General features: G+C 42.2%; 1 protein-coding gene across 1 annotated transcript; it reads left to right on the top strand.

Annotated features, from left to right (window-relative positions):
* Positions 1-12259: 12259 nt before the first annotated feature.
* On the top strand, positions 12260-22594 carry fgf24 (fibroblast growth factor 24; the record flags this gene model as incomplete). Its single annotated transcript, XM_083980358.1, has 5 exons — positions 12260-12291; positions 12511-12547; positions 16855-17032; positions 20380-20486; positions 22316-22594. The coding sequence occupies 5 exons, from the start codon at positions 12260-12262 to the stop codon at positions 22592-22594; spliced, it is 633 nt and encodes a 210-aa protein (XP_083836484.1).
* Positions 22595-23803: the final 1209 nt, after the last annotated feature.

The raw sequence follows: 23803 nt of genomic DNA, 5'->3' as shown, positions 1-23803 counted from the left end.
CGTGAAGATTTCTGCCAAAATGTCAAAATATTTGTCACAGGCATGTTTGAGTGAACAACAGTTTGTACTCGACATGTCAAACTAAAACTACCGAGTGGGTTATATCAGCCCATCCAAACACATACGCACAAACATAAACGCCCATCCCTCCCATGACGATTGTTTTGACCTTTGCTCTAAGGAAATAAGGCCGTCTGTGCTTGATGTGACAGGTTGGCACATCACCTGGATACAAGCAAATAAACGAGCAGAGGGAAAAAATATCAAGGGAACATTTCAAGCATTCACAGAGAGCTTTCAAAATGGAACAATGACTTTGCCCTGGGGGAAAAAAGTGATCATGCTGGTATGTTTATATTAGACGGAAAGGAAGCCATCATTGTCATCGCCGGTGATTTTCTCTTTCACGGCGCGATTTTGACAGTTGACTGTATCTTAATAACAATTCCTTCTATGTATAAGTCAATTGTCATGGATGATGCCCTTATGTAAACATTTTTCTTAACCAAAAAAAAGGAAAAATGCATTTAAACCTTTTTTCCTGTCAGGATTTGTGAACTCTGTGGCATTGTCATGAATTGTGTGAATATTAAACAAAGCTATATTTAACTGTTCTAGTCACATTCCAAGGTGTCTTTCATTGCCTTTCTTTCTTTCTTTCTTTCTTTCTTTCTTTCTTTCTTTCTTTCTTTCTTTCTTTCTTTCTTTCTTTCTTTCTTTCTTTCTTTCTTCTTTCTTTCTTTCTTCCTTTGTCATAATCCCATTTCTGTCTTGCTGCAGTCTCTTGGCATGGGGAATCTGTGGTAAAGGTTGTTCACTCAGGTATTGGAGGAACACCTCAGTAAAACAGACATCGGTGGGGAGGTGGGGTGGGTGGGGGGGGAGTAATTGTGTAAAATTAGAGGAAAGAGGTGGGGGAGTTCATCATCTATCTTTTCCCGTAAGCAAACCCAGGCCCAGTAAAACACAGCCCAGTTGGTACAGCAATAGGACATGCGATTATTAATACAGAAGAGGGAGGTGCGCTCACCTCGACAAGCGCCAACACGCGAGCGCATTACCTCTACGGCTGCTATGGCAAAGATGTGAGCTGCATTCCTCTGCCCACAAACTCTGAGCTTCTTTCCCCCGACACAGAGAGAGAGAAAGAGAGAGAGAGAGTGTGTAACTCAGCTCAGATCTGGGGGAGTTTGAGGGCTCAGACTTTTGTGAAAGGGAACTAACCAAGACTTTGTTGTAGGATTACCTTCCACATAGTCGTCTCTCTAAAGATTATAGCAGTAAGATAATTTAGTAAAAGTCCCTTACATTTTCTTTTTGTTGTCATGTCACTGAGCACTGACAACAGCTGTATGGAGGTGTATTGAACAATTAGATATTTAGCTATTCCTGTCTGCTTTTCAGTAATGGTTGAACTAGATTAGAAGGAGTATGAGTAAGAGAACGAGTCATTATGCAGCTCAGCTCTTTTCAGAAGATGAGCTGGTATTCCAAAAATTTCACATGGGTTGCCAACTTCTATATTACACAATGCAATGTTTGCTTTTCCAACCTGAACATATCTGCCCCATCACAAAGCTCGTCATGATCACCGGAGGACCATGAGGTCCAGTCGACTTGTAACCACCTCAGATTTTGTCTTTGTTCATGCAGGCGACTGAGGAGGTAGAACCAGTCGTCCACTAATGAGACGGTTAGTGGTTCAATCCTCAACTCCTCCAGTCCACATGTTGAAGTGCCCATGGGTAAGATCCTGAACCTTGAAATAGGAAAGTCCTGCATGAATGGGTGAAGTGTTGAGCACTTGGATCAGCCGTTAAGGACAGTCTGCTTACCGTGTAAGAAGTGTAATGAGCCATGCAATACACACAGCTAAAACACATCCAAACGATGACTATATTAAAACACCAAGATCACAAATCAAAGAAATGGGTATTTATTTAAGAATTTAACGGTATAAGAGCCTTGTATAAGTCTTCAGTAAATACTGCCTTGTAAGTAGGCTACATCTTAGATTGGGGCATATACCAAGTATCACCTGGGGCTTTTTCAATGCAAGGTTGGACTGAATTGATTATCTGCCCAAATGATCCAGTTAAATCCCACCAGCTGGATCAGAGTCTCCCTGATCTTATAATATGAAAATAAATAACAGTTGATTATTGAATGCTGTTAAATCTGTAGTTGTGTTGTCCTTTTTTCAGACTGTGATGGTAGGAGATGACTGGGTTACTGTGCTGGACTTAGACCAGGTGGGGATGAGGAGTGGAGGCTGGATGAATGAGCCACACTGTTCAGTTTTTATGTATATAAAAACATCCATTCAAGGTAAGAAATGCCGATAATAATATAATAATAATCCAAATAAACCACTGATTCCAGATGTGTAACAGATATTATTTATTTGCAGGGTTTGTCTACAATCTGAGAGACTCTATATACTAACAGATGTCATTGGATCTCCAGATGTCCATGAGGAAGTGGTGAGTAGTTATCTTAATGTCTGAAGCAACCTGGTGACCACAGACAGGGGTTTTAACTTTATCACCACATCGCAGCTTCACTCCGCTGAATGCACATTTATCTGTTTCACACTCATCTGTCCAACAACGGCCTGGAGCAGCACTTTCACCAGACGTCTGACAGACATGTCTCACTCAAATCTGTGCAGTTCAACAAGGTAATTTGTCAAAACGCTGATATCTGTGATGACTTCAGCCCCCGAGCTCTCGGAGGCCTTCATGCACCTTGCACCTTGTCTCACATGACACCGTTTCCAGTTTCCCCAGCATAATCTCTGAGCTGGAGGCTTTCATTCTGAAATTTACTTTTACATGAACTGTCTTCTTACCTGTGAGAAAAAGTAGGAGAAAGAGGGAGGACATGACCTCTCCACATGCCTCTTGTAATGTTAAAAACCTAATACACACATATATATGTATATATATAATACACACAGTTGCATCTCCATAACTTCACCATTGACTTAAACGCATTTCCTGGAGTCTAACCTTAACCATACCATAACTATTTTACTAACCCTAAATGTCCTAAATGTGAAAATGTAATGATTATATTACATTCAAAGTAAGACAAGTTCCTTTAATATGTTTAAAATGATAAATCACGACAACAAGAGTAATAATTGGACCACAGACACAGATGTAGGTCAAGCTACAGCTACAGACAATTATGATTCAAATAGAAAAATGTTTTCACAAGATTAGAGAGACCTGAGCACAATAAAAACATCTCACTCTTCATTTGACTTGACCTAATAATACATTTCTTCACCTACAACACACTTTTACCCATGATGCACTGGGCTTAAACCGGATGTACTGACTGACAGTCAATCAGATAATCCAGTCTGCTCACTTTCAGATGTCTCATGAACAAAACATTAATGTCACAAACATATTAATCACCATAAACTTACTTTTTGACATTTTAATGTGTCAGTACTGCCAGTGTGAGTGTTTAACTGATGCAGTCTTTTTGCACTATTTGCCCACAACAAATTTCCCCCAAGGGACGATAAAGTACATCTTAATCTTAATCTTAATCTTAATTAACAGTCATAATATCAACAGCTTCTACCTCATAATGGACAATGATACAGTGAAATATAAGCACATAAACGTCTCATAGTGTGGCAGTAAATTCACATAGACAGAGTAAGAGTGGTGGTATTGTATTCACAGATCACTTGGCTATACCTGACGCAGGAGGTAAAATCCAGCACTGTGAGCTGTTACCTGTTAGGCGACGCCCACTGTGTAACCTGACAGGTGACCGAGCGCTGAACAATAAACAACCATTGGTTTTGTTTACAAGCCGTAGCTCGTGTTTTGTTGTGCACCATGAAACCAAATGAGCCAAATACACAAACACAACTGAGTGAATTACTCCACCGAACTACTCCAACAGTCTGCTTAGATTTTACAAATGCATGCACTCAAGCTGCTCAAAAGACACTTCCAGGTAATATCGACGTCATTTTCTGCTTTAGAAAACAGCAGCAGCAGCAGAAAAAAAAAAAAAAAAAACTTCTTGAATGTGTTTTCATTTGTCTTCTTCAGACCTTTGACCCAGATAGGAAGTCATTTGTACAGTCAAAGACATCATTGTGGATTTTCTTGTATTTTGCAGAGATGGATTGTACTCAGTATAAATCTCCTCTCTACATGAATATTTATATACTCTTTTACCTGCATAAATAATCCAGAAACACTCCCGTGTGAAGGTCGGAGCCAAACGATCCTGTGAGATCTCAGCGCGCTCGACAGTCAGACGGCATCAATCATGGTTCATTTTATCTTTCATACTGTCTAAATTTAGTGAAAGCTGATGCAATGCATCACATACTTGTTTGAAGGCACCAGCGTAGGCAAGAGCAAAAAAAACCCAAAACAACATCAGCCATATCAAAGCTGGGATGGGTGTGGAAGGGTCCAGCCTTCTTCTCGGTGGGTGGAGGTACCAGCCGTGCCTTCCCTTTGTACATCTTACATCTGGAATGGGCACATTTTTTCCCCTCCTTTCCAAATAACATCTGCAGCTAAAAAGCCAGACAGGTAGTTAGAGTTGATTGGTCATGGATGGATTTTCTCTCTCTCCTCTCTTTCTATGTCGCTCCCTCTCTCCCTCCCTTTTTTTTCTATTCTACAAAGCCCAGAGGCTAGTATTTCACTGATTACAGAGTCCCTCCATTTGAATGGTCGTTTGTGTATTGTCAGAACAAAGGGGGCGAGCGGCCTCTGAAGAGGTGCTAGACAGGGGAATGGATTGGGCTCAGCGATTAGGATGAGTGGAAGTGCAGGTTCAGGCTAGCTTAGCAGAGCAGAGACAGATCAAGGAGGGACTCCACTCCAAACCGAGGGGACCTTTCGTGACTGGGAAAAGAGGGACTGGCCGGCAGCAGCTGCACTCCGGCACAACTTACTCTTGAACTTAAATTGGAAAGGAGAGGATCAGGGGTTTTTATAGCCGACTGATGACTAACATAGCTCTGGATCTCCGTCCGTTGTTGCTCTGTCCCAGAGGTGCAAAGCTAAAAACTTGGGTTAGGGTCAACGTTAAGCCCTGATTATTACTTTGAGCCTGCACAATAAAAAAAAGTGACATAAAGAATCAGTATCAGTCCTGTAAATGAAAAAGGCAAATTTTTCACTTTTGCCTTTATAGCTTAATCATTTGTTTTCCTAATTACGCGCAGTAAGGAAGCTGGATTATGTTCCCCGCTGATGTTTTTCCTGGTGCAGAAAGTGCTTCATTATTCTGCATGTGCAGTCGTAGGTAGGTGGTCGAGCTGGATAGTGAAAAGTGGACTTTCCTGCTCTGTCCCCCAGTTGCCTCTTGCCATGATGTTGCTTTTGGCAACACGTTTTTTTTATTTAAAACACCAGCATCAGACAAATCTTTTTTTTAAATAAAACATATTTTGTTATAACTAGAAGGGAGAATGTAGAATAATTGGATCTTGAATTTATTATTCTTAACAAACCAGTGCAGTTTTGACTAATTCCCCAAATCCCCCACACGACGACGAGACCAACCTCAAGTACACAACCGGCCACTTGCACCTGAGGAAGTGGCTCTCAGACAGCGCGGTAATCAGATAAACATTAGCCTGACAGGTTTCAGGGCTTTGAACACTCACTTAGTACTTCTCACCCCTAACATGAAGGTAATGGCTCGAAATCAAAGTCCTCATCAAATAATGTTGGGTGAGCACGGGTCACACGCTTGGTGGGCTTCCTTTTGATTCTGCAGCGCCACCTTTTCAAAGCTGTTTCCAAACTGATTTTTTCTTTTTTCTTTTTTTTTTTAAATTTACTTTGGGCCCTTTGTGTGGCTAATGAGATCTATAAACTGCCGTCCATCAAGGAAGGTGAAGATGTGTTTAAGTGCAGCGAGGCATTTCGGTGTGTTTCAGTAACTGCCAAATAATCACATTTTTGTGTGAATGAGTCAAAGTTTTTGGACAGTGTTGTGACTCTCGCTGTAATTTTATGCCACATTACAAACAACCAACCCCCATAATTTGGTAATTATGGACCATCCCAAAGAAAAACAACAAAAAAAAAACAATTATGATGCCGTTCAATTCAGGGAGGAAAAGAAAAAAAACTTAAAGAGCTGACAAAAAAACACTTACATCATTTCACTTTCCAAACTTTCACCACCAGTCCGCCCAGCTCTGAAGGCTTATTATGTCATTACGGCTCTCATATTGTTCAGCAGAAGCCTGAGAGGTGAAACAAGACTTTCTGATTACCTCTGCTCGTCCAAGGGAGTTGACATTTATCTGTCAAACACGGGCCAAGAACCTCGAGCACATGGGGTCTGTCGGGCCGATTGTTATTCAATTGTAGCCGTGTGACACATTTTGGCAGTTTCTTCTCCACTGAGCAACGGCCAAAGAATTCGATGTCTTCAAAATGCATGTAGTCACATAAAGTTATTGCATGTGTGTGAGCAATAGCAACAAGACAGCCCCCCCTTCCTTTTTTTTTTTTGTTTATGTTTTTGGACAACTTCAGACTCCCTGCTGGACGGAGATGGAGCAAAATCATCATTAATGTCAAACAGGCGACTGAAGTTAATGGAAACATTAATATGTTCTTGGTGCTCAGAGATGATTTGTTGAAGAGCGATGCTTTAATTTTCACCCTTCACTCCCACATTGCCCCCCTAGCCCCCACTCCAAAAAAAAAAAAAGACTAGGCTACCCGCGCCCAAACTCTCTGGCCTCTTCCCTTGAAGGCAAAAACCTAAATGGCCCTTAATGACTCCATGCAAACAACGTGTGACGGGGGACAAATTACTAAAACACTTCCCGCTTTTTTTTTTTTTTTTTCCTTTTCCTCCTCTCTCTTTCCTCCTCCCCTCTCCTTCAGGTGATACTTGAAAGGTCTCCGTGGTAACTGCCCCTCTCTCTCTCTCTCTCTCTCTCTCTGGCTCCTCTCTCTGTCACCTTCCACAATGTCAAGGTGTCGCGACCCCGTTACGACCCGACCCCAATGTTGGACTTCGGTAGCCTTCAGAAGGGAGGGGAGGGGAGGGGGGGTCGGCCGGTATGTGTGAAAAAGGGGATGTGAGTGTGTGGTGGGGGGTGGGGTCGGCGTATACTAATGGAGTGAGGGTGATTCCAGGGAGATGAGAGGAAGAGGGGACGTCCTGTTCAGGTCTCACGCGCTTGTCGGCCTGTGACTTCTTGGCTTCTGGGTGGTTGATTTGAGTCGGTGGTCACTCACCCTCTGCATCAGTCGCCTCACCTTGGGAATTGAATGGGACACATGCATGCACACCCCCCACCACCACCCACCACCACCAAAACACAACTACCCCACCACCCCTCCGTCCCTCCCTCCCTCCTTCGCTGCCCCCTGGCACCCCTCCTTTCCTTTAAGTCAATATGTCCGTGTCAGAGATGAAAGTGCAAAGTGGGAGGGACGCGGAGGGGGTCCTGACACTAATGTAGTACACTGGGCTTCACTTACTGATCTGCCAAGTTCCTTTGTCGAGCCTTTAAATGCCTGCTAGGGTCCTTTGAACCGCTTGAGCTGCTTTTGCCCGCCTTCAGATGCCTCCTCCTTTAGCTTCAATGAGATATCCTCGCTGACATTCCCACAGTCCCTGTTGTCGACAGTGGCGGCGGCAGCAGCAGCGGCGGCGGCCATGGACAAGACACAGAGTACAGAGCCGCCGAGGTTCAAATTCAAAGGCTTGAACAAAACAAAAAAAAGAGTCAGATTGGAAGTCGTCGTTTGGCACCTAAAAGTAAAATTTGCCGCTCTTTCTTATTCCTTCTTCTTTACTTTATCAACCTCCTTATTCTCTGTTTTATTTCCAATATACCTGCTCAACACCCCCTCTCATAATCCCACCCTCCAATCTCTGGTTTGTTCTGTCCCAGTTTGTGTGTTTGTTTGTTCTGTAACCGCCCTTCGTCCCATACGGTTTTGTACGTGTCTGTCTGTGTAACTGTCTTGTAATTAGAGCTGCAACAATTAATTGATTAATCGAACAATAATCGATTATTAAATTAATCGGCAACTATTTTGATAATCGAATATTCGTTTTGAGTCGTTTTTTAAGAAAAAAAAGAGTCAAAATTCTCTGATTTCAGCTTCTTAAATGTGAATATTTCAGGTTTGTTTTTGACTTTATGACAACAAACTGAGTATGTCTTTGGTTTGTGGACAAAACAAGACATTTGAGGACGTCGTCTTGTGGTTTGACAAACACTGATTGACATTTTTCAACATTTTTTAACATTTAATTGACCAAACAACTAATCGATTAATTGTTTATATAATCGACAGATTAATCGATAATGAAAATAATCGTAGTTGCAGCCGTACTTGTAATGTGTGTTTAAATGTGCATTAATAAAGACAAAAAAGAAAGAAAAAAAAGTTAAATTTGCTCTCATCAAAGGCTGAAACAGAATGTGTCGGCAGAGAAGTCGCCGTTTTGAATCTGTGGTTATTTATTTATTTATTTATTTTTAAAGCACTTTCATTGGCTGCCAAGTAAAAGCCAGCCAGGTAAACTAAGACCTTTAACTTGCTTGCTTGTTTTTCTCACTCCCTCACTCTTGTCAGCTAATCTCTGTGGGTAACCTTATCCCAACTCTTGAGTGCCCCCCCACCACCACTACCTCCCTCCTCCTCCACCCCTCTGCACCCCACCCTCCTCCTCCTCCTCCTCCTCCTCCTCCCAGCCTCAGAAACTGGACTGAAACAGCTCTCCCCATTCATAAAGCTCGCTCTTGTTCTGCTTGACCAGCGGCAGCCTGCATTTGATTAATTCTCGCTGTTTTATCAGGCAATTTTTTAACTTTTTTTTTTCGAAACAGTGTCAGCAGGCAATTTGTAAGCCGCAACAGCTCGTTTGACTGATGGTGTGAAAATGTATTTTTGCCACCTATATCTAAAGGATCAATTCACCTAAATCACACACACTCAAATGCAAAAAAAAAAAAAAGAAAAGCCACCTCAAACTTTACTTCTTCTTCGCCTTGCAGGTTGTTTTGATTTTAGCTGCTCAGGTTTTGAGTTTCTGCCAAACAACCAGAACAAAACACAGACTTGGAGCTTCCTTTCGTGGAGCTTTAAAAGCATTTGCAAAATGACATTTAATAAATTCAACAATAAAAAACAGCGACTCTGGACAATCTGCAGAACACACTGTCAACAGTTTTCATTGGAACTACTCTCCTTGTTTGCGGGAAGTGGAAAGAAGAAAATCTCAAGGACAAACAAAGCGAGGCCAGGAAACGATGATGATGAGGGATAATTTAGACGATACAGAAGTTTTTTACTGAGGCCTTCAGAGGAGATGTTCTGTTTATATACCCTACACTTTATTCTCCACCTGTGCTCAGGTTGTGGGAGATGATGCAGAAGCTTTAACAGCATCAAAATGAAACAGATGCATGAGTACAGGACAGGTAATAAGGATATTTAGGTCATTATATTGCTTGGTGCTGACACTTTGCCTTGTTTGGCATCACATACTCTGTTGCAACTTTCCCTCTGAACTCGACATGTGGTTCAGACAGTTGTGTGGAAGACTCTTCAGAAACATTGTCTTGTTGTTTCCTATATTCCTATAAAATGATAAAAGGCCCCTTAAAAGAAAAGGAAGGGGGAAAAAAAGCAGGGCCCGTCCTCTTTGCCCCCGAGCAGCGATGTGTTTCCTCCTCCTGGTGACTCATAGGTGGCCACATCCCGGCTGCTGCTGCTGCTGCTGCTCTCTCCTCTCTCCTCTCTCAGTTGTGGATTTACGGCCATGCTCCGAGAGGTTTGTGACAAACATGTGCTTAAGAGGCGATGAGTGACTCCACAGTTCTGGCTCTGTCACACTCGGCCGTGGTAATTGCTGTTTATCATCCCCGCTTTCTTTTTTTTCTTTCTTTTTCAAATCAGCTTTGTCAGGCGCCTTTATTATTATTATTTATTATATTTTTTGACTTCTAGAGAAATCTGAGCAGCAGCTATAACATGAGCCCTCATCTCGACCCTGCGCTGCTCTGTGAAGAAATTCGTCATATCATCTTTTGTGGATAATTACTATTTGCTGCATACGTTTTGCTGTGATTTCCCTCCCTTAGGGGCAGACAAGGCTAAATTAGTCATGCTTTAAATGACATTATACATCAGTGGTGTTACAGGGATTATTAAAGTGCACTGTGGTTGACAGGATCAAGCCTTCTTGTTAGGCAGACAGCCATGAATCACTAGGTAAAACCCACATCAACCCACTCTATCCACATGTGTACACACAGAGAGGAGATAAAGGGCTGTGTGATGTGTAGGGTTGTCCCCCCCACCCCCCTGTAAACCAGAAAACACTAAATAGGCCTAAAAGCCGTAAATGAATGTTTTTTTCCTTGTAATAGAATTGATTTCTGTTTATTTTGTGTGTGTTTGCTGATCAGGGAGCTGCAGCTCTTCTTTAAACACTCCCCACTAAGCTCCCCACAGGAGGCCCTTTGAATCCCCAACGTGGGGAAGTTATGTATGTAATCATTTAGGATCATTTTGAATATCAATGGGGTAGGAATCCCGAGGATCCAGTTTTAATGGGACAATAAAGACGAACCACAAAGGTTTTCTTTTCTTTTTCTTTCCTCTTCTCTTTTTTTTTTATAATGGCAGCAGGGATGTGGGCTCACTTTACTGCTGCCAGCTCTGAAGCGCTCGTAAACACATTCACACCTCTCTTTCATTTAAATGCGGGATAAGTTATAGCACATTATTGAAAAAAAAAAGAAAAAAGAACGAGGTCGACAACAACCTGCATTTGAATGGTGTCTGGAGGAGCCGGGGCCAATCCACAAACCAGCAGCAGTTAAACAGGCACAGAGAGGGAAGCAGTTTCTGTAGCAGCCACAGCACTGCAGCAGCAGCAGCAGCAGCTCGCTTTATTTATCACTGAAGACAACGATGCAATTATGATAATAATACTAAAAGATAATGATAATCAGGCATAGATTCTGTCATAACCCGAAAGTAAAAGTTAAAAATGAAATGAAAACGTGAATAAATAAACACATAATTCAGATCATCCCATGTCTGCAGGAAGACGCAGGTCTCCATGTCCATATCTGCAAAACCATTAAATCCTCTCCCAGTGTGAAAAAAAGTGACAAAACAAAAACAAATGAAACCCGCTCTTCTCCTCCTCCTTCTTCTCCTACTTCTTCTTCATCTGCTTGTTCTACTTGAGCTCTCTGCGCCGCGCGCTTTGCCCACCGAGAGGAAAAAACCCTCTCCAAGCTGATGGGTCTCTCCAAGATTACCCTATCAGGTGCAAACCGCTGACATGTTTCCACCCACCAACAACAAAAAAGCCTCTCTGTGCCCAAATCTCAAGCCACAGACGCACAAACACCACTGACAGGCACTGCTGCGCCATCATCAGCCCCTCGAAAAAGCCTCTCCAGGGACCCGCTGCTGCCGCCGCTGCGATTTCTACACAAAAACACACAACTTTGCGCTCTGGATAACTTTGTTTCCCCCACAATTTTTTTTTCTTCTTTTTAGCGACTTTTCTCATTTTTTAGAGGTGGAAGGACGTTTGATCATCCACCGCTGATCTATTATTCCTTATCTTTTTTCCTCCACCGCAGCACTTGGTAGAATAAAATGACCCATGCAAGGTGTGTGAATCCCCCGCAGGTACGGACGGAGCCGGGGAGCTGGTTGTGATCTCTGGAGCAGCAGCAGCAGGATTTTGGGATTTTGGGACATCAGCTCGGCTGAGGCTGAAGGTGTGCAAGACGCGGAGGATATTTTGTTGTTGTTTTGGAAACGAGATTTTTTTTTTTTTGGAGAGGTCGGACACTGAATCCTTTGCGCGCTTGGCACCGATTTACGGAGACGTTGCGGGATTTTGCGGATCCGAGGAGACTGAGCCGAGAGAAAGAAATAATCTTCTGGATAATTCAAACACAGACACACATATACACACGCGCACGCGCGCACTACCCCCCCAACAAGGAAGCACCTAAATGTTGCACTCCGTGACTCTGCCACTGCTCTCCGGCGATCTACCCTCATACTGGGATTCAGTCTCCTACTTACCCCCGGAGGTGTGTGCGTAAAGGACGCGCGAGGGGAGCGAAAGCGAGAGAGTGAGAGAGAGAGAGGGAAAGAGAGAGAGAGGGGGGCGATCTCGCCAACCTTTCCCGGGGCCCTAAATCTGTGGAAGCAGGTGTATTTCAGGTGTATTTCTGCAAGTCAAGATGTCTCTGCTGCCTTCGAGGTTCATATACCTGTAAGTGTCCCACATCTCCGTTTCTTCCTCTTTTTTTTCTTTTTTCTTTTTTTTGCTTTGCACATTAAACCTTCGTGCATTCTTACCAATAGAAGTCGCTAAAAGCTTCATATTTGCGCATTGCTGTCATTCAGGTAACAGGCTGCGTTTATACTTCATGTAATTGCCTGTGTGATTCACTCCCCTCCTCCCTTCTTCTCGTCTTCTCTCTCCACTTAGGTGTTTACATTTTCTGGTGCTCTATTTCCAGCTACAGGTATGTTTACGCCGTCATTCAACTTTTTTTTTTTTATATGTGTGTAAATGTGTTTTGCATGTCTGTGTGTGCAGCTTTTCACGCTGATGATGTTGAAGCTACAGGTTATTTTCAGGGTGGTCCCCTTAAAGTTTTTTAAACTGCTTGGTTGGTTTAATTAAATCCACTTAAATTCGGCTCCTGAGGAAAGAAAAAGTCGCTCCTTGCTTTTTTACCCCCGAAAATACAGACCAGAAATAATTGAAAATGAGTGCAAAGAGTCAGAAACCCACTGTTAAACAACATGATATCATTAAAAAAAAAAAAAAACTACTTTGGGTGTTATCAGACTGTTAGTTAGAGAGGACAGCTCCCAGCATTAATCATACAGCGGCGTTGCTGAGACATGATACAGGAAATAAAAATAGTCTAATTATCGCAATGAGCTTCCAATAAAATTACTAATGCAGACAGACTAACACCACGTTGTGATTAAGATCAAGAAGAAGCATAATAATAAAGAAAGATAATAATATTAGTCATAATAAAAAAAAATAAAAAAAACGACAATCTGCTGTTTGGTATCCGGGTTCATCTCCAGATATCAACAAATAAACAGAGACAAAAAAAAAAGTCTTCTGCAGAGTTGAAGTAGCAGCTTCAGTGTTTTACAGCAGAGTTGTGTAACAGATATTCTGATCCCCGGGGTGAGGAGTTTTTTGCTTTGAACAGATGGGCTCGTTTGGCGCTTGTTGCCTCAGTGTTTTTTTTTTTTTTTTATTAGTTGCGTCTCACTTTGAACAGTAATGATTTGCAGGCATCCACTCACCTAATTGACTGAGCGAGAAGATGCAGGGATAGCATGCACGCTCCTTCTCCCGTAAAGCTACATATATACTATCTGACCGGCTTATGATGATGATGATGATGTGGTGGGATCATAATATTATAGCTGCACGTGCTTGTTGTTGTTTTTAAATTAATTCCCTGCGTTATGATCTGAGATGTTGTTAAGGCGTCATTCCTCAGCTATTTGTCTCTCACAGTTGGTAACATTTTAATTGTAGTAGTTTTTATGTAATTATGTCTTTAACAGGTCACAAAATAAGATTGTTTTATTTTTTTTGTCAGAGAACACTGAATCATACCAAGATGGGGAGTTTGGGGTTTGACTTTTTTTTTTTGAGCCAAATAAAACTCTGTGTAAACTCTGTAAAAATAAATAAATAAAAATAAAAATACATTTGATCAAGTTGCGCAACTGAAATAACAGGCCTCAGCCTCAACACAAACTCAAGTGCATCTATGGGATTCCCCAGAATTAAATGCAATTTCAGAGACAAATAAGAATTTTTAAAAAAAATCCCAAATGTTGAGAAGTTATATAAGTCTATACGTGCTCGGATTATTCCAACAGAGCTGGCACAAACAAAGCTATAGTGTCGACTGACCACTCCTCACATGTACGACAGGGCGAAGCTCACGCACAATATGTATGAGGTGGTATTTCCTGTTGTTGCTCATTATAATATGTGATTTGTTTTTGTTTCTGGTGGTTTTATTATTATTATTATTATTATAGATAATAAGATAAAGGCTTTTGCATATGCAGTGTAATCCAGCTAAACATAAATGCAGGAACTGCCCTTTATCTGCCTGTCAGCTCCCATCTCTGTGGTTGTGATTTTCACAAGGACAAAAACACAAAAAGGAAGTAACCACAGTTTGGATGTTAACTGTGAATCCCCCTGCCAACATGTGCGCGTTTCCCCAATTTGTGTGTTTGTCTGACCCTCCGTCTTGCTTGTGTGTGTGTGTGTGTGTGTGTGTGTGTGTGTGTCATGTCAAGCAGATAAAAAGGTGTATCTTAGATGGATGCGACGACTAAGCTTCCTCGGCGAAGATGAGCACCAGACGTTTTTGAAGTTGCAGCCGTATCCGTTTTCATGCTATGTCTTTGAAGAGAGGAGACGGCGTGATAAAAAACTTTTTGTCGCTTGTGCGCTCACCTCAACCATGTGCTTAGGCTTGCCTTCTCCCCCCTCGACGCAAAATGCAACTGTCTACCAAACACACTTTTATGTTTGTTTAGAGATGGGAGAGATTTGGGATAAATCCCTCAGCAGCCCAGTGAGGCCTTGTTTTGTTTTGTTGTGTGTGTGTATGTGTGTGTTTGCTCGTCAGCTTTGAGGTTCGTTTTGAGCGAACTGACAACATGATGATGCCAGTGTTTGACTTTTTTAAGTGGACACATAATTTCTGTTTGGGGTGAACACACACTGCTGTTGCACACATGTTTAACTGTGAAGCAGCGATGCAGCTTCTTTCTGCTAGAATAACATCTCCAGTTTTTTGTTGTTGTGGTGCTGCTCCAATCTCAACACCAAACTCAGACTGTGCAGCAAACAAATATGTCACAGACGTCTGTTGGACACGACAAACGCTCGTCTAGAGTTACATCAATTGCAGTGAGCTATCAGCCCTCTGATCTCGACTCCAACGTGCCTCGTCGTGCAGTAAACGGTCTATCTCTCGGTTCAATCCTGGTCCTGGTAGAGTTTGGGATTGACAAAATTGTTGAGGGAGCGACAATAGTGCTCCAGAGAGGTCTAGGCTTGATGCATTTTGTTGTCATAATGTGTTGTAGTGGAAAAACACACTTGTTATGGCTGTGTGGTTGTTTGATGCAGAGCGACGGTACTGGAGGAATCATGGGAGGAAAACTTGAGCCAACAGGCCGCAGTTGATTTTGACACCATTAAAAAGAAAAAGAGAAGCTCATATTCTTCTACACTCATGAAATATTGGTCAGAAAGTTGATTTCCCAAATAATAAAATACCATTAAAGCAGGTGGAGTCGAGCTCCCAGCAGGTTGTGATGCCTTGATGTTAACACTGTGAATTTGTTGCATCAGTAGGTAATGCATTTTGATATCCAGCCCCTCATTTTCTACACTGCCCCGCTGCCAAAAGTAACATTACGGGGTGTGTTTTCTAAATGTCAAGATACAGAAGCTGTGTGTCCCAGTTCAGGGGCTGGATCCTCCGAGGTCCACATTTCTAGACCGAATACGTCATCTAACAAGGCAACAAGTCTTTCCTAATCCAGCAAAATTGCTGCCTAACGCTGTATCTTGACAATCTATTGGGGCGTTTTGACGAGTCGATGCTTGAAGGACGCATGAGTTTGGATGCATACAGGACAGCGTTTCGTGTTTGGTACCTGAACTGGGTCACAGCTTGTATGACTGACACCTGGTTCAGAGGAGCCGTACGTCAGGGTTTAGCGTCAGGTTCTTCTTTTTTTTGCAAAAAAAGTTTATTTTTCCCCTCTTTGAGATGAAGTTTTCTTCTACTGTGGCCACAATTTCCCATCATGTTCGCTACATGTCATTAATTTGGTGAAGTTAGAATAACAAGGACTCGGGGTATGTAATGTGTATATAATTAGCCACCTGAGAGCAGCCACATAAAAAGCCATTACTGTGCAATTACCACACCATACAGCTGGGGAAATGGGATCTTGGCGTGAACTGAGATTCCAAGGCTTCTGAAAGTATACGTTCCCCCCCCCCACACACACACACACACACGGTTGCTTTTCTGACATGCCGATGAAATCCACGATTTGCAGCGCCGGTTTTGACGTCAGGTTTAAAGATGACTCGTTTCAGAAAGGCAGGTTGATGAAGTTTAATCAAAGAATTCCCTCAACGCAAGTGTTTTTTTTTTTTTTTGTGGCTCAAGCCAAGGTGCCTCATGCCATCTCTGGTCTTGACTTCCGCCTGCTGCGTTTCCTAATTTATGGACCCTGCTTCGCCTGCAGGCAGATATTTGTTTGATGATAGTGCAACAGGTCTGGATGCTTCGGGTGTATAATTGCTAGTGGCTTGCTTGCTTGTGGAAATGGGAGCAGAGGTTTCTCAATATCGCCCGGGGCACATAGTATATATACCATACTGCTGCCTCTCTTATAGAAAGCAACAGAAGAAGGCTGCACCCGGAGACTTTACACTTGTTCTGTTGGGGATTTATGCTTCATTAACACATCTTTGTGTTGGAGATCTGGGAGCTTGTAAATGCAACGCACATAAAATAAAATATAAAGTGCCAGTTCGTTGCAAAAAAAAGAGGAAAGAAACACTAAAATGCCACGGTCGTAATTTCCAGGTTGTTGTCTTGGGTTTTTAGCCCCTGAAGCGCAATTTTTTTGACACAACCCCATAAAAGCAACAGCACACATTACTATCAACACCTGTGTCCTGACAATCTCTCACTCTTCTGTCTCTCTCTCTCTCTGCTTCCTCCCGTCTCACGCCTCCGTGCAGGAATCCCAACAGAGTCCTGCTGATTTCAGGTTTTACATCGAGAACCACACGAGGAACCCGGACGACCTGAGCCGGAAGCAGGTCCGGATCTACCAGCTGTACAGCAGGACAACTGGGAAGCACGTCCAGATCTTGGGGAAGAAGATCAACGCCAACGGAGATGATGGGGGCAAGTATGGTATGGGAGAACTCCTGTGCATCTCACCTGACACTTAAGCTATTAGTCTTGTCAAAAAAAAACAGGATGAGGAGTCTCCACCAGCTACCGGCCCGAGCGCCCGGTGCTTCCCTCGAAGGTTTTACTCTGTTTACTACCTCTTTGTCTGGAGGTGGTTTTCCATGCTCTGTGTGTTTGGCTTGGGCAGGAGTGGATGGTGACTTATGGAAGCCACCAACTACTGGTTGGGGAAGATGCAGATGTGTGGAAATTGCTGAGCTTGCAGTGGATGTTTACTGCAGCGTTTAGCGTATCCAGAGCAAGTCTATTTTTTTTCATCCTGATAGATTTATAGGCCCTGCAATGTGAAATTATTTTGTCAGAATAACGAATATGGACCAAATACTTCACTTGTGGCTTTTTTTTGTGGAGTTTGGGGGTTATGAGCTTGTAAGGTTGTGGTATTACTCAACTTTATTGAGCCTGACAAACAGGACTGTGACTGTCCACACAAATCTGGATCAATCTCACATTATTGTCTTTTAATGCCACATATCTGCCACCATAGTGATTATGAATTGGTACAGTCTAACCAGTGGGAACCAAATCGTCTTGTAAATATCAAGCACTAAGCATGAAGATAACGCAAAGTATTTGTTGAATTTAGATGTGGCAGATGAGTAAACCGATGGTCACTGACGCCGTCTTTGATGTAGTGGCACAAACACGAGAAGGGGAAAAAAACAAAAAAAACACTTTGTGTTGTGATCTCCTGCAGATATTTTGCTTATAACAGCTGACTCACAGCTCTAAAATTGCTGCTCTTGAATGCCTCTGAGTGAGTGTGTTCAGTCACAGATGCGCCGAGGCGAAGTTTCCTCACTGCTTGTTAGAGCTTGAGTGGAAGCAGATCCAATTTTTCCCATGAGGCCTTGCCAATTCCACCCTCCGCCCCTCCTCCCGTCTCCTCTTCCTCCTCCTCCTCCTCCTCCCCATCCAGCTGCAGTACCTGGCACCTGTGAACTCCTTTGCACTCACTAATAACGCTCTCCTCGCTCTAATCCACTCATTCACTGCAGCTCCACGAGGAAGTCCCTTAAAAAAACCAAGCGCAGAGGAAAATTTATCTCCTCAAGTCCATATCTGTGCAGCTAAAGTGAGGGGGGGGGGTGGGGCATTGTAATTCTTCTTAGGGTATTAGCATCGCATATTCATTATTTTTAAGAGACTAGAACAATCCTTTTCCAGAACAATCCGTCGTGTCTGATGTCTGTTGTCCACTTAGAGCTGACGGTGGGTCACAGCAGAGGCTTTTAAAGACATAAAAGTTGTTTTCAGTGTTTCTGACAGGTGACCCCACAATGAGGTCGATAAATACCCCCCCCCCCCCTCTCACGGCCCCACACTGTTCACGTTGCACCAATGCACATAAAGGAAAAACACTGAGACATTGAGTTTTATAAGTTAAGTTAAACTGAAGTGTGCGTTAAAAAAAAGCGGACATCTTGTCTGTGGTCAGTTTAAAAGATATCCAGAAGTTGCTCTGATTATTTTTAGCTTCAGTTTTGTGTTTTTATCACATAAATTCACATTTTTAATGATATTACATCGTCACCACAGACCAACCCTTTAAGATCCCTGCACTCAAACGTCTTCCAAGAGATTATCAAAGAGAAGTCTTCATCCATTTACGTATTTTTTTAAGGTCAAGGATTATGTGGATTATGGTTTTCAAGTGCTTCACACTGTAAATAAAAAGCCACCACATTCCCTCCTTTGTAAACTAAATGCCACTTGTTAGCGGTATTGATGACAGCGTGGTTCTTCTTAGTGTTTGTGTTTGAATGGAGCAGTGACTCAAGGATTTAATTAAGTTTTTTTTGCTGAAGCCTGCAGCTGCCAGACTGGTTGGTTGTCAAAGATCAAACCATCAGTGGTTTTAAGTCTGAAGAGAAGAGGAGATGGGGTTTTCTGGTCCATGCAGGGTCATGGACAGAGGGAGATGTTGTTTTATCAGATGCTCTGCGTGGAAGCTTCATACCTGAGGTTGAATGTTTTTGGGCCTTTTCTGCAAAAGAAAACCCACTCAGAGTGAAAAAGGCCAAAGTTTTGTCAGATGACTCCTGATTTGACTTGGAGAGTAGAATTATCTTTTTAAAACATCAGTCACTTCATGAGCCCGTTGGACGAGCCTCCATCTTGAGGTCCACAGAAAAAAAAAAGTTTGGACAGATCTTTCTAGCGATAAATGTGTTTGGATTTTTTTTTTCTTTTTTTGCAGAAAGAGAAGGAATAACTCCTCTCTTCCCTCAGCTTCACCTTTAAGACAGGTTTCCTCTTCACTTTCCTCCCATGGTTGGATTTGAGGGTTGTCTGTGGGGGGAGGAGGAGGAGGAGGAGGAGGAGGAGGAGGAGGGGAGTTACTTCTTGCCCCCAAGCCCGTCCCATCCCCTTGGTCTATTCTTCCCCTGCTCCCTTGAGCGCTACTGAATGGCCCTGTGTGTTAAACAAATGGATCATCTTAACTTTTTGATTGAGTGAGCACAGACTAAAGGGAACTTGAAACCTAATCCTGAGGGGCACATAACCGCTCCACAAATGTTTGGCAGATCTCTTTGCTGGTCGAGGGGCGAGCAGAGACAAAGGTGACCTCGCAGGGGTTAACGTTCAGGTCGGGGAGGAGAGGGGAGGAGAGGGGAGGAGAGGTGGGGAGGGGGGGGATGAGAAGAGCCGCCGGGATATGTCTTTAGAGTGGATTACTGCTGTGTCAGGACAAAGTGATGGTGGTTGATGTTAATTTGATGCATTTATAATATGATATCTTAAAATGAAATGATGTTTGACTTCTTTGACCTGCTCTGGCGACCCAGAATTAAACAATTTTTTATTTTTTTTTAATGAAGAAAACTGACTAAAACATCATATTTTGCCACATTCACATGTCAATTTGCTGATTTTCAATTAAGAAAATCAATTATTTCCCATAATCCTTCATGGAATTAGAGGGGATTTCATCTCCTGTGCAACTAATACTGGTGGATGACAGCGTTGTGTTGGTGAATGATGAAATTTGGCAATGTATCATGAAATATCATGTGAAATAATGAACAGTTTCATTTAGCACAATGTACTTGTGTTAAATATTTTAAGTTTTTTTTAAGAAGTTCTGGGTTAGTTCAGTTTAAAAGCTTTTTCCCAGTACTGGAAATTCAGTTACATCATTTTTTTTTTAGATCTTGACCATGTTGGGAATTTCTGTTCAGTTTTGTTTAAATGTATGGACATCCTTAAGCCATATTTATGTGAGTGAAAAGATTTATACTACGTGCCATTAACAGTCTACTTTTTCTTTCCTTTTTTTTCTCCAGCTCTTCTTGTGGTGGAGACAGAAACTTTCGGGAGCCACATCCGAATAAAAGGAAAAGAGAGCGAGCATTACATCTGCATGACGGAGAAAGGCAAAATAGTTGGAAGGGTGAGCGTTGTTTTTTTTTCTGGTTATTATTAAAAGGAAAAAAAGACAGAGGTTTAAGGTAGAAGTTTGATACTTAAAGTGATGAGACCAGACTATCATTTTCTTAATATCAAATAAATATTTAAAGGGAGCTCTTCATTCCAAGCTGAATTGAACGCAGCGTCAGATCTGCTTTCTCCTGCTGTTTTTGTACACCCTAACAAAACCCCTTTGATAACTCACAGCCATTCTTCCATTACGTAATCGGCCTACTCCTTTGACACTCGATCAGTCAATTACGGACTGCAATCACCACAATGCATTGAGAGACTAATGGTCACTTAGGAGGAATGCCATTGCAATTATATCACTTAGTCACACCAGGTGGCCACAAGCGCAGGATGTGACTGCATGTGACTCTGTGGACGTTCGGCGTCGATATGGAAAACAAGTTAATATTTTGAAAACGCACACTGTTCTGCAGAGGCACACGTGTGATTTTCTCCCATTAATAACTCATGCTGTCAGCGTTGGTGGGGCTGCAGCAATTCACACAAGTTTTCACTCTCTCATCATGGTCATCTGTTAGGAGCATGCATTTTGAGTTTTAGTTGCAGGGGCCTCATTTGTTTAAAAAAAAAAAAAAACACTGCAGGATTATTTAGTAACAAAAACAAGATAAAATGACTTTGAAATTATTGATTGTCGTTGCTTTTCAACTTGAATCATGATAGAAAATAAATTGCGCTGTAAATCACAGACATTTGGACAGAAGGAGTTTAATTTTCTGGTGTTGGAAACAAGATGTTTAAAGTGAGTTTTCAACAAAATGATTTGGCTTATTAGTTATTATTTCTATAGCAACAGAGTCCTGTTTGTCTGCATCATCCTTAAACTGCAAAGACTGAAACAACCTAATGAAAGCAGTTGACAGTAGAGTTGTCCTCATAGAGTACTGAAATAATAAACAATATTTCCAGAGTTTTAATTTCAGACTTTTAGTATATCAAAGCACAGCTGCTACTCCGTCAGTATTTGACATTAAATCATTTGATTTCCCAAACAGTTGATTAACTTTGCACAATAATTTTTATCAATACACGTGAAACCAATAAATATCTAGTGTTAATATAACTTAAAGTAACCACTTAGCATTTTGAGGAACAGGCCTCACTTTTTAATGTTAAATGCTAAATGGTAATATTGATACCACTTATTAATCTGCTACTTATGTAGCTATACAGTCAGGAAGTAGCTGACTTAGCTTAGCATAAGGGCTGGAAACAGCAGGAAACGGCTAGCTTGACCAGTAGCAACCAGCAGTCTGGCATATACTATAACCCTCCTCTAAAACTACAACTTCAGAGTGAGTCAGACTACAATAGCTATTTCCATTGGTCTTTATGCAAGAGCTAAGCTAACCATGTGCTAACAGTAGCAAGATATTTGGCCCAGTGATAAAGAACTTCTTTAACCTGGATAAGGAACAAGTTTAGTACCCAAAATGTTTGCAGGTAAAGTGATGGGCCACTTTCAGGTTTCATTTCGTTTCGCTGAAAATTTAGGGTTGATCGAGCTTAACTAATCTAATCCTTCAATGATGTTCAGTTTACCTAATTGTATGTTTGTAGCTAACCTTTCCAAAGTTACAAACTTATATGTACCATCATGTAGGCTAGCTAATATGCTAAAGTCGCCAACAGCAAAGCAAACTTCTCTGAGCGACAACGCGCTGATGTAATGGAAATAAGCCAGGGCAGGCTGTTAGTTAAACAAGAGACCATGCTGCTTCGTTAATAATTAATTAACAACCTGTTTTACCCCCACACTCCTCTCTCTCTCTCTCTCAGCCTGATGGAAGGAAGCAGGAGTGCGTTTTTGTCGAGGAATTCCTGGAGAACAACTACACAGCTCTGGTGTCGGCCAAGTACAAAGGATGGTACCTGGGCTTCAACAGGAGGGGGCGGCCCAAGAAAGGCTCGCGGACCACGCAGAGGCAACAGGAAGTCCACTTCATGAAACGCCAGCCAAAGGGCAGGGTGGACCTGCTGGAGGAGTTTCGTTTCACCCCAGTAACTAAGCGGACACGAAGGGCTCGGCGGTTAAAACCCAACCCCAAGAGGAACTGATGATGGGACCAATGGGACAGCACTAAAAAAAAAAAAAAAAAAGTTTTCCTCAAAAATGGGGAGGGAAAGAAAGAAAAAGAAAACGATTACAACAACAAACAAACTGTATCTGAAAATCTCAAGCTTCTTTGTCTTAAAAGAATCACCTTAAAGACTTCACTTCTGTAAAAGAAAGAAAGACAGACAAAAAGAACAAAAAAAAAAGTCAAAGATGTTTTATTTTTGTATTTCAGGATGACTGAATATTTCCTAACTCTTGGATTCTTCTGGGTTGATGTCATTGTGCTAACGTGTCTGTCATGTTATTTATACTGGATAAACTAAAGGACTTCTGAAAGAGCTCCTGACGCCGCCACCACCACCACCACCGTCATCATTGTCGCCGTCGCCGCCGCCGCTGCTGCCGTCGTCATCGTCCTCGGCTGCTGCTGCTGCTGCTGCTGAACTGCGAAGCTGAAGGCATACTTTTTCTTTTTTTTGACAGTGTGGGGGCTGGAGCAAAAAAAAAAAAAAAAAAAGGAGCGGACGCAATGTTATAAAAATCAGCCAACTAGAGATTTATTGGAATACCTGTCGGTTTTTGTTTGTGTTGCCCCTGACAACGCGGATCCCATACTTTCCACTGGAATCAGACACCATGGAGACGGAGCGGAGAGAGGTGGCAGTCGCAGGTGACACTGTGCTGCCGGGATAACTGTGTAGCTTTGAGTGCAATATTTTACAGGTCTCTCTCTTTCTTTCTTTCTTTCCCTCTCGCTCTTTCTCTCTTTCTTTCTTTCTTTCTCTTTTTTTCCATATGTCTCTCAACCTCAGCTTCACTCGTGGCTCCAGGAATGCGCTGAACCCTCTGAGTACTGTGTGTGTGTGTGTGTGTGTGTGTGTGCACGTGTGTGTGTGTGTGTGTGTGATTTCCTTGACATTTCCATGCAGCTTGTGATTCAGCTAAAACACGACATGCTTTGACTAGTCAGGCACCAGCCGTGGCTTTAGAGTCTTGTTTAAACAGTCGCACACACAAAAAAAAGAAAAAAAAAATCCAATATAAACAAAAAAATAACAGCTGATGATGTGATTCATAATTCCACAGAGTCTTCCAGCTTCTTCTTCTTCGTCTTCTTCTTCATCACTTCATTGTGAGCGATGGATGTTAATGTTAATCCCCCTGTTTCTTTCCTTTTTTTTTGTTTTGCTCTCCCTTTTCCAGCAGCT

Source organism: Trachurus trachurus (assembly GCF_905171665.1).
Source record: "Trachurus trachurus genome assembly, chromosome: 10".
Taxonomy (NCBI): domain Eukaryota; kingdom Metazoa; phylum Chordata; class Actinopteri; order Carangiformes; family Carangidae; genus Trachurus; species Trachurus trachurus.
This window is presented reverse-complemented; position numbering and strand designations above follow the sequence as displayed.